Source organism: Myotis nattereri, assembly GCF_964212035.1.
Source record: "Myotis nattereri genome assembly, chromosome: 1".
NCBI lineage: Eukaryota > Metazoa > Chordata > Mammalia > Chiroptera > Vespertilionidae > Myotis > Myotis nattereri.
In genome coordinates, this window is record NC_138075.1 from 3,044,826 (window position 1) to 3,060,805 (window position 15,980).

The 15,980-nt window shown below is 56.0% G+C and overlaps 1 protein-coding gene across 1 annotated transcript in view; it reads right to left on the minus strand.

Moving 5' to 3' along the window:
- The window catches only part of TECPR2 (tectonin beta-propeller repeat containing 2), a 67,143-nt gene that overhangs the window by 4,862 nt on the left and 46,301 nt on the right, over positions 1-15,980 (minus strand). The window contains exon 17 of the mRNA XM_081104944.1: positions 12,695-12,843. Coding sequence (XP_080961070.1) covers positions 12,695-12,843 — 149 coding nt within the window. The remainder of the gene's footprint in view (positions 1-12,694; positions 12,844-15,980) is intronic.

Genomic DNA, 15,980 nt, shown 5'->3' on the forward strand with positions numbered 1-15,980 from the left:
CAATCAATTTTCTTGTCTCCTGGATTTTGTGAAAAAATTTTTTAATGATTTCAGAGAGAGAGGGAGAGGGAGAGAGTGATAGAAACATCCATGATGACAGATAATCACTGATTGGCTGCCTCTTTTAAACTGTTACTGGGGATCAGCCCCGCAACCCGGGCATGTGCCACTGAGCCACACCAGCTGGGTGTCTCCTGGATGTCAAGTCCTGTGAGAGACAGTCATTACTCAAATAGTCACACAGAGACACAGGAGGCCGCCCCAGGCAAAAGCTGCCCAGGTGAACGAGGCGCCCAGACCACATAACTGGGTCAGACCCAGAGGTCAGGGAAGCCGGCCTAGATCCCACCCTATACCAAGATGACAGGATGAACAGGAATGACCCAGAGAGGAGGGCAGGGGAGAGTGTGCCAGGCGGGGGAAGTGTCTGCAAAGCAGGGGGCACGGGGGCACGAGGGGCTGAAAGCCCTGTGAACCACTGGAGGAGGTAGCCGGGGGCCCACTGCCCACCGCTCAGGCGGCTGGAATGGGCGGGGCTGGGCCGGGCAGCACTGTGCAAGGGGCATCTCCTCCATAAGCAGTGGAGGCCTGCTGGGCACTGGGGTCCGGGACGCCGGGGCTGACGGTTCAGGGAGCTCTGGAGACATGCCTGAGAGCAGATGCAGGAAACAAGATGCAACGTGCAAAACTGAGGACGCAGGGAGGTTAGGTGGGCGCACCCCTGCATCAGGGAGGTCAGAGGGCACACCTCATGCATCCGGGAGGTCAGAGGGAACACCACATGCATCGGGGAGGTCAGAGGGCACACTGCCTGCATCGGGGAGGTCAGAGGGCACACTGCCTGCATCGGGGAGGTCAGAGGGCGCACCACATGCATTGGGGAGGTCAGAGGGCACACCACATGCATCGGGGAGGTCAGAGGGCACACTGCCTGCATCGGGGAGGTCAGAGGGCACACCACCTAAATCGGGGAGGTCAGAGGGCACACCACATGCATCGGGGAGGTCAGAGGGCACACCACATGCATTGGGGAGGTCAGAGGGCACACTGCCTGCATCGGGGAGGTCAGAGGGCACACCACATGCATCGGGGAGGTCAGAGGGCATACCACATGCATCGGGGAGGTCAGAGGGCACACCGCCTGCATCAAGGAGGTCAGAGGGCGCATTGGGGAGGTCAGAGGGCGCACCACCTGCATCGGGGAGGTCAGAGGGCGCATTGGGGAGGTCAGAGGGCGCACCACCTGCATCGGGGAGGTCAGAGGGCGCATTGGGGAGGTCAGAGGGCGCACCACCTGCATCGGGGAGGTCAGAGGGCGCACCGCCTGGCACTTGGGAGAATGGGGTTAAGTGGAGGCAACAAGGAAAAGACTGCGGGTGATATGGCAGCAAAGGATCTCACAGATGTCACCCACTGTCTGCCACCCACCTGAGAGCGCCTGAACACGGCCCGAGACATACTGCCTCACAAATGTCACCTGGGAAAGTCCCAGGGCCCTTACTCCAGTGGCCAGGCAGGGCCAATCGGGTGAATAGCTGCAGTCTGTGCAGGCTGCTCTGTACACACACCGGCCATTTTCAAACTAGGAAACGCTCTTGAACCCAAGTCCCTCCAGAGTAAGAACGGCTAGTGGTTCTCAAACCTTGGAGTCCCTGGACATGTGTGGGGCTGTTAAAACGGCACATTCAGGCACTAGCCGGCCTGGCTCAGTGGTTAGTTTCAGCCCACAGTTTGAAGGGTTTGATTCCGGTTAAAGGCATGAATCTTGGTTGCAGGCTCGATCCCCAGCCCCAGGTCGGAGCTGCAGGAGGCAGCCAATCAATGTCTCTCTCTCAAATGATGTTTTTCTGTCTCTCCCCCTCCCTTCCACTCTCTCTAAAATCAATGAAAAAATATCCTCGGGGGAAGATTAACAAACAAACAGAGGCACACTGGGGGCTGGGGCCAACCCTTATGCATCAGACTTTGGGGCTGGGGCCCCGAAACAACCTTGTAGACAAACACCCGGGTGCTTCTGATTCAGGGGCCACTAGGCTCTCCACTCTGTCAAGCACAGGCAAGGCGAGACCACACACACGCACAGACACGCGTGCGCACACACACACATGCACACACGCAGACACACACAGCCCAGCCGGTATTGAGGCAGAAATGGAAAAGCTCATCCTAGAATTCATGTGGGGCTGCAAGGGATCCCGAAGGTCAGAACAGTCTTGAAAGAGAACCAATTTGGAAGACTCGCACTTCCTGCTTTCGGGACGACTCGGACGCTGCGGCGGTCACACAGCGAGGCCGGTCCCGAGACAGGCCCGCCCACGGAGCAGACCTGAGAGCCGTGCCACGCAGCCGAGAGGCGCTGCCCAGGCACCAAGGCTGCGAGTGAGAGAGCGTCTGCCCAGCAAATGGAGCCGGGACAGTCCTTGCCTCACGCCCCCTTCAGAACAACGCGAACGGGTCAGAGTCAGCGTGGGAGCTAGACCTGCCAACGGTCCTTACACGACACCAAAGGCAGCAGCGACACAAAGGTAAACTGGGCTTCATCAAAATTCACAACTTCCGCACCTCAAAGGGCACCACAAGGAAAGTGAAGAGACGCCCGCAGAAGGGGCGAGAACACTTCCAGATCACGTACTGAATAGGGTCTAGGGCAAGGGTGGGCAACCCCTGGCATGCGTGCCACGTTTGGCACGCCAGTAACTCTTGCTGGCACGCGAAACCTTCTCTTATAATCTTCCATTTATAATTTTTTTCTTAATACGACATTTTTATTTTTCAGATAAATTCAGTGTAGGTGCATCTTAGATAAATAAATAATTTTACATAACAAGTGATCTTAAAGACCACAGACATGGACTGACAAGAGAGGGGAAGAGCAATTTCTATGCCTCTGCCTTAACTCTCCCTGCCTTCCTAGATCTGACCAGTGTTTTGGTTTCATCCACATACGCTTGTGAGTCTTTGTTCTCAGTGATGAATTTTGTTAAGTCTCGTCATAGGAGTAGCCTGATGGATGAAAGTGGTAGCTCGTGCATATCTCTGAAGGTCACGAAATAGAAACCTGATGTAAAATCTCTGTCATCAGTGATGCAGCAGCAAAAGCCCCACTGATAATGTCAAAAGGAGTCATAAAGTTTTCTGTCGGACTATCAGTGTACATGTATACATTGAAAAATAAATGTATTTTTCATCATCATATACTGTGTTTTTGTCGCTCGAATAAATTTTATTATTTCTTCAAGGTTCTTCACATACGTACACCTTAAGAGATATCAGGTAGGCGTAACATGTTCTCAAAAAATTAGGGTTGGCACGCAGAAGAATTTTGAGTCAGAGATTTTGCTGGTTTTGGCACGCACTCACAAAAATGTTGCCCACCCCTGGTCTAGGACCCCGAATACAGAACTTTTAAAATCCAACAACAACAAGAAAAACAACCACATTTTTTAAAGGACAAAGGACTCGAAGAACCACTTCTCCAGCCCTGGCCGGTGTGGCTCGGTTGGTTGAGCATCATCCCAGGCACCAGGTGAGGGTTCAAGCCCTGGTAGGGCGAGTGCAGGAGGCAGCCGGCCCATGTTTCTCTCCCTGTCTCTCTTCCCTGCCTTCCTCTCTCTCTAAAAATCAACTAAAACATACATCTTAAAAAAGACATTTCTCCAAAGATATGCAAAGGCCAACAAGTGCGTGCAAAGGTGCTCGACATCATTCACTAGCCCGTGGGAATGCAAGTCAGAGCACAGTGCAGCCCTCCTCACACCCACAGGGCGTCTGGAGAAAGGAAACGGAAAAGAACAAGCTAGGGAGCCTGTGGAGAACAGGGACCCTCCCCCCTCCGATGGGGTGTGAAGTGGCGGGTGTGGAATGGAGAGCAGGCTGCAGGCCCAGGGGGTGAACAGCCCCACCCAGCAGTGCCACGCGGGAACATTTACCCAGAGCACTGGAGCGGACCTCAGACCACAGGCAGGAACGGCCACAGCAGTGGAATTCTTCACAACAGCCCCCATGCCTGCACCGGAGGCCCGGACACAGAAGGTGGCGCCTCGGCGTGCGCCCGGCCCGCCGCCAATCGACACGGCAACAGAGGGAGTCAAGTGAATTGTCGGCTCCCCAGTGGGTTTCACAGTGATGGTTACATTCACTGTAGTCTGTTAAGTGCAACAGCATTACTTAACAACAAACAACCGGTTTCATTCTAGGTTATCGTTACACACTGAGCAAGAAACACGTTACTGCCAAACAATGTTGAGCACCGCCTGAGCCTGGGGAGCGGAGCGTATTGTGCGGGGAGGTCACGCTTGCTGGACGGACACGCAGGCCTGCGAAGCACAGAGACAGAGCTCTGCCTGCAGCGGGATCTCGCTCAGGCCCGACCCTGACACAACATGGGCCTCAAAGCCCGGACAGTACGTGAGCAAAGCCCCCCTCAGGCCGCGTGTCTGAGCCGTTTCCAGGAAGAAAACCCACCGAGAGGAAGCGGGTTAGTGCTTCCAGGGGAAGAGAGGGGGTGGGGACTGACGCTGGGTACAGGGCTTCCTTCTGGGTGATGAGAATGTTCCGGAGCCCTGGCCAGTGCGCCAAGTGGTTAGTGCCGGCCCGTGCACCAGAGGGTCGCAGGTTCAATTCCCTACCAAGGGCATGTACCAGGGTTGCAGGTCCGATGATTTCCGCCCCTGCTCGGGGTACATGTGGACAGCAACCAATCGATGTGCCTCTCACATGGATGTGCCTCTCTCCCTCTCTCCCTTCCACTCTCTCTAAAAATCCAAGGGAAAATTATTCTCACTCGGGTGAGGATTACAAAAAAAAAGAGAGAGAGAATAAGGGACAGAAAAGCATCCCTGCAGATGGTCAGAGAGACATGCTTACAAAACAGACAGAAATGATCACATTAAAAAAAACAAAGCATGTTCTCAGCCTTTCTCATTGCGGGACATGCGGTGGGTCGGCGAGGCCTGTGGAGCAGTGGCAGGTCCCTGGGAAGAGCCCTGGAAACAAGGCGACCGGACGCCACGTACCTCCAGAGGCCCGTCCTCCCTTCCCCGTGTCATTGACCTTGAACCCACCTCCCGCCCGTGCAGGAGGACCGGTTTCCTCGCGGGTTCGGGCCTGCACCGCGCACCGCCAGGCTGAGTGGGGTGTGTCCCGTCCTGCCCCGTGGCCCTGCGGCGGCTGTACTTTCTGACCGTTGGGTCTTCCTGCAGAGCCCCTTCCTGCTCAGGTCTGTCACTTGCAGGCCAGGTGGGACTAGATTCCCCCGGCCAGGCCTGTCTCAGTGCAGGGGACCCTCAGGGCGAGGGGGCGGCGGGCAGGGAGCTGGGACACTTTTTCTCTGGTCAGCCTGTGACCTGGGCTGATCCCTCCCCCACCGTGTCCCCTGCCAGGCTGGGGCGGGTTCTGGCTGCCTGGCCTGCTGGCCGAGCCTCATGGCCGTGTGGACCACCTGGGGGTGAGCCCGCTCTGCGCGCGCTGGGTCCTGCAGGAGCCCCCGATTCCCGGAGCTGCTCCGCCGCCACTGTGGCACCCGCCTGGCTCAGGGCGCTTTCCTGGGAGAAGGGCCCGGCCCAGGGAGCCCCGCTGCGGGCTCGGAAGCGACAAGCTCTCGGCTTCTTTCCTCTCCTGACCGGCAGCTGCAGAGCCGGCGGCCCCTGTGACTGCCCCGCGCCGGGCCTGGGGGTGACTTCAGAGACTGCACCTGCCGCCTTTCCTGCGCGGCCGCCACATCCTGCTCCTCCCGCGTGGAGGCCGAGGCCTGTGACCCTTCTGCCCAGCACCTGAGCCCGTCACGCCGGCAGCACGGTGACCGTGACGCTGCAGAAACTCTCCCTGCGCACTGGCCCGCTGTCTCCGTGGCTGGGCACGCGGCAGCTGCTCAGATGGCCCCGGCGCCCAGGCCCTGCTGGCCGCCGCTGCACACGCAGGCCTGGGGCGGCCTCTGTGCGGGGAAGGCCCGGCTCTGCTCCTCCCCGACTGATGCAGACCCTTCCTGGGCTGGCAGCTTTGGGGAGCACTGGGTCACCCGATGGCAGCCCATCTGTGCCTGGTGGTCTTTGCTGGGAACCACGCCGTCCAGCGCAGGAGACAGGGGCTACGGACACACGCCCCTGGGAAGGGTGGTATTTCTTAGGACCAGGGTTGGAGAAGAGAGCCCCCAAACAACGGTGCTCTAGGAACAGAGGTAACGGGGGATAATGAAGGAAGTGGCAAACACAACCTCATTTTCCTCAAAACGGGGTTGTTGCATCAGCAGCATTGGCTGCCACGTGGGAGGCGGCAGCGCGTGGTCCTGAGCAGCTAACGTGCCGGGGAGCCCAGGAGCGGGGGGGTGACGGTGCCCGGCTCTCAGCACGCAGCCCACGCTCCTGCGCGCTCAAACACCAGCACTGCTTGGGAGACGACTCCAGAACCAACTCACACCTGCCCTTCCCCCCTCCCGAAACACGCTCCATGATGAGGGAGAGTTAAAAAGGTTGGGCCCAGCCAGTGTGGCGCAGTGGTTGAGTGTGCTCACGAGACAACCCCAAAGTGGGCAACACCTTCTAGAAAGTAGGATAAAAGCAGAAAGAGAGGGAAAGCAGGAGAGAAAAGGTAAGCAGAGGCCAGGTTAGGAAGCCAGGGACAGAGCATGACCCCGGAAAGAGCAAAGAGAGGAGCAGGAGGGCCGAGGCAGGAAGGAGGCTGCTACCAGCACAGGACGTGGCCCAGAACTAAGGCCATGGTCCCCTGGCACAAAGGACAGGCCTCCTGGGCACAGCGCCATTTGTCCTCAGAACACGGAACAAAGAGCTTACAAATGTCCAGAGGAGAAGCAGGTCAAATCTCAGGGATCAGCTACCAGAGCGGCTCAGGCCACGCTGGGCGCCAGGAGGCGGTGCAGGAGGACGTCCTGCTTCTCAGGAAACGACCCCCAGCCTGGACGGCCGTGTCCAGCATGGTCAGGGTGACGTGGGAGAGACTTTTCAGACATGCAATGTCTCCAAGAGGTACTTACCACGCACCTCCTCAGGAACGGACTGGAGGATAAACCCCCAAAACAAAGGAAGAGGAAGACGCGGGATCTAGGAGTGAGGGCGACCCCAGCTGGACAGGGTGACCAGGCCGGACCCGAGTGGCCAGAGCGTCCCAGAGGGATCCTCCAAGATGACGACCCGAAGTGTCCGAGGGACGGAGAGGAAACGGAGCTAAGCGCCCGCCCCACGGGAGCCGGAACCGGAGCCTGCTATCAGCAGCTGCGCTCTCCTCGCCCACAGCGGAGCGCTGGCTCCTGTGTCCCCCAGGTCTAAACCCGTGTGTGTGGTGGGCAGGGAGGGAAGACCGATGGGGAGGGGCCTGGAGCAGGGCTGCTGACCCACAAAGTTTGGGTCCTTTGTCAAATATGTTTTTCTCTCCGATTATAAAAAAATGTCCTGCCCATTATAGGTAAATACAGAAAACAGCAATGAGAGGTCATGATCCCTTAACCAAAAATAGTCACTTCGCTACTGATTCTTCGAGGAACGTAGTGGGACTTTCCTGTTTTGGTTTTGGTTTCTGTTTTTCAAAACAGGGAACCACACCACCTTCCTCTGAGCGCACTGTGGGCACAGTGAGAACAGATGCCACTGACCGTCCCCGAACCCTGTGTGCATGTCCCCGAACCCTGGCGGCAGCGCCGGCACAGGAAGCGGGGCAAAGGCCAGCTCCAAACCACTAACGCCCTCCTCCACTCGCAACAGTCCTCCGGATCCGTACTCGCCAGAGCACCATTTCAAAGTGCATCCTCAATTATTTGCATCAGCTGTTGTCAGACCTGCTAGGTGGGCTCCTCACACCAGGCAGGCCAGCGCGCTCACCAGGCGCCCTCTCTCTGGGCCAAGGGTCATGTTTACAGTGACCACAAACGGCTTTGGGAACATTCTGACCCTTTTCTAGGACGGGTTTGTGTTAGCAGGTGACTCAGAGCTATGGACTGCTTTTTCCATCACTGACGTGTGACCCGCAAGATATTCAGAAAAGAGGGGACGACTGAGGGAAGGAGGAGGGGCCTCAGACAGAGCTCCTTTTGTGTGTCGCTGCCTTCACACTTTTCCAACGTGTACGCTCTTAAATGCAAACACAGGCTCATCAAACGTGTTCTGTAGCTGATGCTTCTACCCCAGTGCTTCTGTGAGCACTTCTCCAGGGAACACAGCTCTCGCGCGAGGCCGTGCGCGGCTGCCGTGCGCGGCTGCAGCGGTTTCCCTGTGTGGGTGTCGTCCCTCAGCAAGGCCTCGATACATCCCCTTGAGGAGCAGTGGCCTCCCAGGCTCTGCCCATGCAGCCAGCATTTCTGCTCTCTCATTAAAAGCCAGGGCATCTTGCCCGGCTGGTGGGGCTTAGCATCGACCTATGAACCAGGAGGTCACAGTTCGATTCCCGGTCAGGGCACATGCCCAGGTTAAGGGTTCAATCCCCAGTGTGGGGCGGGCAGGAGGCAGCCAATCAATGATTCTCTCTCATCATTGATGTTTCTAGCTCTCACTCCCTCTCCCCTCCTCTCTGAAATCAATAAAAATAATATTAAAAAAGAAATAATTTTAAAAAAAACCATAAAACCAGGACATCTTGGTACCCTGGGGTGAGATCCCAGCACAGAGGGTGGAGTGACATCGAGGGTTAGGCGGCACTGCCTTAGATCGGGAGCAGAGAGTAGACTTCCCTTCACCTTGTTCTGCTCTGGTGCCGAGACGATGTTTCATTCTGACGGATCAATGGAAGGCCCAGCCCGGGGAAAGGGGTGCGGGGGGGGGGGGGGCACACTCTCTAACACCAGAGCTTCCCCAGCGTCTCCCTGTGGTCGGGCCTGAGCTTTTCTAAGGATCTGGACGTTGAAGTTCCATCGCGTTCCCTCCATCCCCACTAGCAGCACTGTGAGCGTGCGTCCTCAGGTGGTAGCTATGCCCTGTTTGCGTGCTTGTTTTATTTTGTTGCTCATATACTAAGCATAACCAAAGCAGCTGAATTTAAAATAAGTTTTAAGTGTTAGTTTGGCCATTTGCAGTCATATTTGTCTTGGTTTTCCAGGTTTCTGTCTTCCAGGAAAGCTGCAATCCAGGCAGAACCAAGGGCCCCAGAGAAACTGACAGAGCCAGTCCACACGGGGAGTTGGCAGGAGCCGACTAGGGGGCAGAGGGGACCAGGAGGCGGAGGGGACCAGGGGGCGGAGGGGACCAGGGGGCGGAGGTGAGCATAAGGGGCTAAGCAGATCCCTGTGAAAGAAGAGGGGGGCCTGCTGGGGTGTGGGAGCTGGACCACCTGCTGGACCGGCTTCCTTTATCCCCACCCAGCACCAGCAGCGCGGGAAATCCCATCAACTGTGCTCGCTTCAGAGCTAATTTTCAGGTGGACAGAAACTCTCCAACTGATGCAGCAAACTCCAAAGAGATGCTAAACACAATTGTAAATGTTTTCTCCGAATCTTTCTACACGTTAGCAAGTCTGAAAACTGGGTCATTTGTTTGAGTACTTTGTAAAACTTCACCCCAAACTGCTGCGGGAGGGAGGTCTCAGGGCCGAGACTAGGAAAGAGAAACGGAGAGACTGCGGTAACCAGTGTCTGTGGCTCACACGTCGTACCCTTCAGCATCCATCCATCACCTCTTCCATTTGCCCCAAATGCAAACGTCCTACATGCAGACCAGGAAGCGCAGGCAAAGAATAAATAAGACGCCGTAGAGAGGGGTGGGGCGCGGCTGAAACATGTGAACCTGTCTGCATTTGAACATCGGGACTCAACCAAGTCGTCCTGACGTTCTAAGTCCTCTCCATGGACTCAGAACGGGCAGGGGCAGGGATAAGCACACACTGGGAGGGGGGGAAGATGTGCTTCAAGCGCGAGCCTGGCACATGGGAGTGCCCAGCAAGGGTGCCCGTGGCCACTTCAGAACGCAGCAACGAAGTGCTCAGCCCGCTGCCCAGGAGCAGCGGCCCCGCAGACGGTGCTGGGAGAGCAGGCCTGGGGCCCGTCTCGCTCAGCTACTCATTAGGGCTGTGGCGCCCACACGGAGCTGTCCAAGTACCACGCTTCCACTGCCAGGTGGGAGCCACTCCTGCCCTCAGCCCTGGGGGAAGCAGGAGAGGGACAGAGAGCTGGGAGAGCCGCGCAGACAGGCTGGTGCAAGGGCAAAGCCTGGTTTCCCCACAGGAGCCCATTTCCCAGCACCCTGTGTGAGCACATCCCACGGCGCTGTGTACCGAGTGCGACATGGCTCGGCTCAGCAGGCACTCGGCACGGCCACTGCTTCCCACACCGTTAGCGGTCGGGCTTGCTCAGAGCACAGCCTGCAGGCCTCCCAGGAGCCTGTGCCACAGTGGCCACTTCACTGGGCAAGGCTGCTGGTCACTGCAGGCAGCAGCACACTCCAAGTTCAGCTTTCTCCCCCCAGTTTCAGCTCTGTTTCCGAGAGGTTATTCTAGAATCTAAGAGGAGGAAGGAAGAGGAGTGTGTGGTTTCACGGTCTCCCACACAGCCCCATGGATGAGCTGCGGGCCAGCCGAGGAGCAGCAGAGGCAGGCTGGCCTGGCCCTGTGGCCTCGGCTCACTGCCCGGCACGCCCACCCCACTCGGCAGCATCCTCACCACCACCCGCGCTCATCCACCCAGCAGCGCTCCCTGACCCTGGCAGGATTCCATGCTGGGGCCCCACACGCTTTCCAGTCCAAGGTTATTCCAGGTCGTCGACGGGCCTGGGAGCTGTCGGAGGATCACGAGCAAGCAACGCACAAGCAAGTGGGAAGCAAAAGGCTGACGTGACACAGAGGAACTAGAGGATAGAAAGAAAGAGGGAGAGAGGCCAACAAAACCAAAGGAGGGGTTTGAAAGGATCAACAAAATTATCAAAACTTTAGCTGGATTAAGTAAGAAAAAAAAGGAGAAACAAATGACTAAAATCAGGAAGGAAAGAAGGGACATAGCTGCCGACCTTACAGAAATAAAAAGGGTCATAAGGAAAAACACGAACAAGCGGATGCCAATAAACTAGACACGTAGGTGAAATGAACAACTTCCTAGAAAGACATACTGTTCATACTGAATGAAGAAGAAAACAGGAAGTTGTGAACAGACCTATAAGAAGTAGAGACTGAATCAGTAATTTAAAACATCCCTCCAAGAAAGGCCCAGGCCCACACTGATAAATTCTAGCAAATGCTTAACACCCACCCTTCAGAAACTCTTCCAAAAAACATAAGAGAAAAAAACACTCCTCATTTCATTTAAAAGGCCAGCAGCACCCTGATCCCAAAACCAGACACATGACAAGAAAAGAAAACCAAAGACTAACCGCCCTTAGGAATATGGACACAAAAATCTTCAACAAAATCCAGCAAACCAAATCCAGCAAGGTCCACCAAGGCCGCGGCCACGGCCAGCAGGGTCGTCCCAGAATAAAAGAAGGCCCACCGCACAAAGTCGGTCAAATTCGCGCATCACATTCATAAAGGAGAAACCCACACAATTATCTCAGTAGACGTAGAAAAAGTACCTGAAAAAATCCAACATCCTTTCGTGATAAAAACATTCAACAAAAATAGGAATAGAGCCCTAGCCAGTTTGGCGCAGTGGATAGAGCATCGGCCTGCGGACTGAAGGGTCCCAGGTTCAATTCCGGTCAAGGGCATGTACCTTGGTTGTGGGCACATCCCCAGTAGGAGGTGTGTAGGAGGCAGCTGATTGATGTTTCTAACTCTCTATCCCTCTCCCTTCCTCTCTATAAAAAAATCAACAAAATATATTTAAAAAAAATAGGATTGAGGGGAACTTCCTCAACTTGCAAAAGGGCATCTATGAGAACGCTCCCAGCTAGCAGCGTGCTTAACGTGACAGGCAGGATGCCTTCTCCTGAGGCCAGGCACAAGACAGGGATGTCCACTCCTGCCAGTGCCATTTGACACTGTACAGGCGGCTCCAGCCAGGACAATTAGGCAAGACAACAAAATAAAAGACATCCAGATAGGAAAGAAAAAAGAAAGATTATCTCTATTTGTAGACAACATGATCTTATATATAGGAAACCTTAAAGAACCTACAAATAAGTTATTAGAACTAATAAGCAAGTTTACCAAGATTTCCAGATACAAGATCAATATACAAAAACTTAACACTAGCAATGAATGATCTGAAAATACAATTAAATTCCATGTACAAAAGCATCCAAAAGAATTAAAAACATACTTTGAACATCCAGCAGCCCCTCACTACATTTTTCAACAGAAATCCACTAAGCATAGCAACCAGGCCCCTCAGATCTTTAGGGTAACCAGACAGGGCGCCGGAGTCAGACTTCTGCTTCTGACCCAGCGCGGGACAGCCACGGGCAAAGGCAAGCCATTGAGATCACACTGCAAACTGAAATGCGGAGTGTGGGGGCCAGTGGAGGGGGATTTCTTGTGTAAGCCAGGACAGGCTCTCACAGAATGCTGATACTGACAGATTACTTCCAGGACGAGACTTTAGGGGACTTTCACTTTCTTCTCTACACTTCTGGGCACTGGCTTTTAAAAACATGCTCATTTTGCAAAACCCGCGTTTGGGAGGTCAACAGATGTGGCCACCTTGTCCCCCGACACGTCCCTGCCCCGCTGTGGGAGGCCACCTGTGCAGCGAGCGCTTTTCTGACAGCCGCCCCTAGCAACGCCTGTCTCACGGAGGGGCATGTTGGGGCAGTTCCCTCGAGCTTACCTGGACGGGTGGCTCAATCGTTATCCAGGCCGGAAGCATGAGACTGGGGTTCAGAGGCTGGGTGCCCACGCGGAAGTACACGCCGCCCCTGGAATCACAGGCCCACACGTGCTGGTTTCCACACGCCAAGCTTGTCAGTTTTGCAGCTCCTGGAGACAAGGAAACACACAAACACGAGTTACTTCTGTAAAATGACTACTCTTTCACGGACTCTATCAACTTTTAATTTTATTTTGTAAAGGAAGAGATGAGGAGCGTGACCAAGACCACCTGCCAGGCGCCACACAGCAGCCCCTCTGTACCAGGCGAGGCCGTCCAGGTGCCGTCAGCCCGGGGCCCTGAGCCACTGAGCACGGGGACTCGTATCTCCACGTGGGCCTATGGCTAGCGCCTTCAGAGGCGATATTACCAGCAACAGCAATAGGGACGAGCAGAGAGGATGCTCCCTTCACTGCTGACCCAGCTGGAGGTAAGGTGAGCGAACACAGCCCCGGAACCTTCACTGTTCTGTTCCTTTCTCCTTGTGGATTAAGCTGATTTGAAGAGGGAGGGCGGTAGGAGGAGCCTTTAAAGAGAAACCACATTTGATTGACAGTCTCTCTGGCAACCACCAACAGCTGCTGTGGGGCTGGGTTGCAGTCAGGCCCTCACTTTGAACCTCATCCCAGCACCCAGTGTCCCGTCCACTTGAGGCCATCGGGACCAGACATGGAGGCGTGTGCCCAGGGTCCCACGGCGGGGACGTGGCTCAGCCAGGAGGCTGAGGGTGAACTGAGGGTGAAGCCAGGGTGGCCTGACCCCACACCAGCTACCTTGGCCCCTGGGAAACCACATCCAGAGCGCAGAACTCATGGTTCAGCTCCATCAGCTCTGACACATGGACCGACCTGGTCACCCCGTCCTGTCAAGTTATGGGCCATTTTACCACCCCAGAGGGTTGCCTCAGGCCCCTTCCCATCACTGCCAGGCCACGACCCCGTGGATTTCTACCACAGGGAGTCCGGCCTCACCTAGGCCTCCACGGAAGCAGTCCCAGGTGCATGCTGGGTGTGGCTTCTCCCGCTCAGGGCCCCTTTTTCATGGCCGAGGATGATTCCCCTGCAGCAAACACCACGCGAGGCCATCCATTCACCTGCGAGGCACCTTTGGGCCACCTCCGCGCCTTGCTGTTGGGAGGAAAGCTGCTCCGCGCATTGTGGCAGACCTCTGGGAGCAGTGGTTTCTCTGGAGTAACGCCCAGGAGTGGAGCTTCTGGGCCCCAGAACAGATGTTCACCTGGCCAGTGTCCCCAGTGACATGACACCCCCACCAGCATCCGCTGCGGCACCTCTTCTGTCACCCCTTCTAGGTGTGAGGGCATCTTGCCGCGTTTAACCTGCATGTGCCGAGAGCCCTGGTGCGGAGGCAACGATGCGCTTCCGGGGCACGGGTGTGTCTTCTCTTGAGAAGTGTCCATTCAGGTCTTTGCCCATTTTTCAAGCCGAGTGGTTTGTCATCGATGACGAAGCCAGAGGGCGGGTCATCTGGACTTTAAAACTGGGGAAGAGGTGGTGCAGCTGCCCTTGCTGGCAGCGCTGCCTTGGCACCCCACGCAGTTGCCCTGGCATCGGATGACTGCCACGTGTCTGCACCAATGGGCACGGGTCTTGCTGTAGCAATCCTGTCACGTGCCCTTAGTATGAGACAAGCTTAGAAGTAGAACTCCCACAACACCGAAGTCCTCAGCGCCTTTGTGCATTTCTCAAAGACGATGATTTCTCTTATGCTGAAATTAACTGCCTTTTCCTCTCAATATTTTATAGGATGGCTTACCAGGAGTTCAAGAGACTCCCCAGGGATCTAAGTTACGTATTAAAACATTTGCACCAATCAAAGTAAAGGAGCTTCAGCAGTTGCTGGGGTCTGCAGCCGCCCTGAGAGCAGCTCCAGGCAGCAGCTGCCTTGGGAGTCACCTGGGGGGAGGCACCTGGGGGAGAGGCACCTGGGGGGAGAGGCACCTGGGAGAGAGGCACCTGGGGGGAGAGGCACCTGGGGGGAGAGGCACCTGAGGGAGAGGCACCTGGGGGGAGAGGCACCTGGGGGGAGGCACCTGGGGGGAGGCACCTGGGGGGAGGCACCTGGGAGAGAGGCACACTGGAGGCCGCTCAGAGCGAGGGGACACACCATGCAGAGCACAGTCACAGTATCAGGGGCACATTCCTTTAGAACAAATACAGAAGCTGCTGGAACCTCAACGGCCTCAACCAGCTGATCCTGGACTGAAGAGCAGGGAAAAGCAGAGAACGGCCCACGGGGGCTCACTCCGCTCTCCCGGCTCCGGTCCGTCCACAGAGGGAGGGGGAGGTCGAGCAGGTGGCAGACACCCTGCCCTCTCACACACTCCATGGCTCCCAGTCCTGAGTTAAGCAGGGCCCCATCCGGCCAGCGGGCTACGAGCAGAAGTGACTGTCCCTCCTGAACGGAACCACTGGAGCTGGCGCAGGGCCCTCCAGCTGCAGTGCCTGAGGGGCCGGGGCGCAGAGCACCGGGGGGACCAGTGCTCCCACCCCGGGCACGACGGCCCTAAGAGACCGAGGCTGACAGCCAAGCTGGCGGGAGAGCAGGCGGCGTTCACCGTGAAGTCGCTGATACTGGGGCCTGTCGCTACACAGCCCAACCAACACACGCAATTTTCCTGCCACTTTCGGGTTTTTCTCTCCCATTAAAAAAAAGTTTTAATTACTTTATTCAACAGATCAGACTTCTTCCCTTAACAGCAAGTGGCACCTACTTGGTGTTTTACTGTATCGGGCTGCACACTTTCCTGCACACATTTCCAAAGGCATGACTGACACCAAGCACTCCCCATCCCGCGCCGAGACCCGTGACAGTCATCACAGAGCGCACTGTGCTGTCCTGTGCCTGACAGCGCACATGTGCCAGGGCTCTTTAACATCCACAAGGATGCCAACTGTGGGGAGCCGATATAGGGTTAAGCCTCCGACTGACCTGTTGGCAAAGTCACAAACAGGTCTTCCGAGTCTTAACCCAATCTGAGAGGTGGCCGCTGATTTACACGCGTTAGCATTTAATAAATAAAAAAGGGGGAATTTGCCAGAAGCTGGTCCATCCTTGCTGCTTGACAGTCACTGCAGGGAAGAAACATCTGCACAGCATATGTTCCAAGGGACCCGGGGTATATGGCATACTGTTCTTAATATGTTTGCTCCCCTTCTTAGCGCTACGTGTTCTAACCAGGGGTCACCTCTCTGGGAAAGGTTGTTTCCCCAGGTGGGGATTTTTCCCT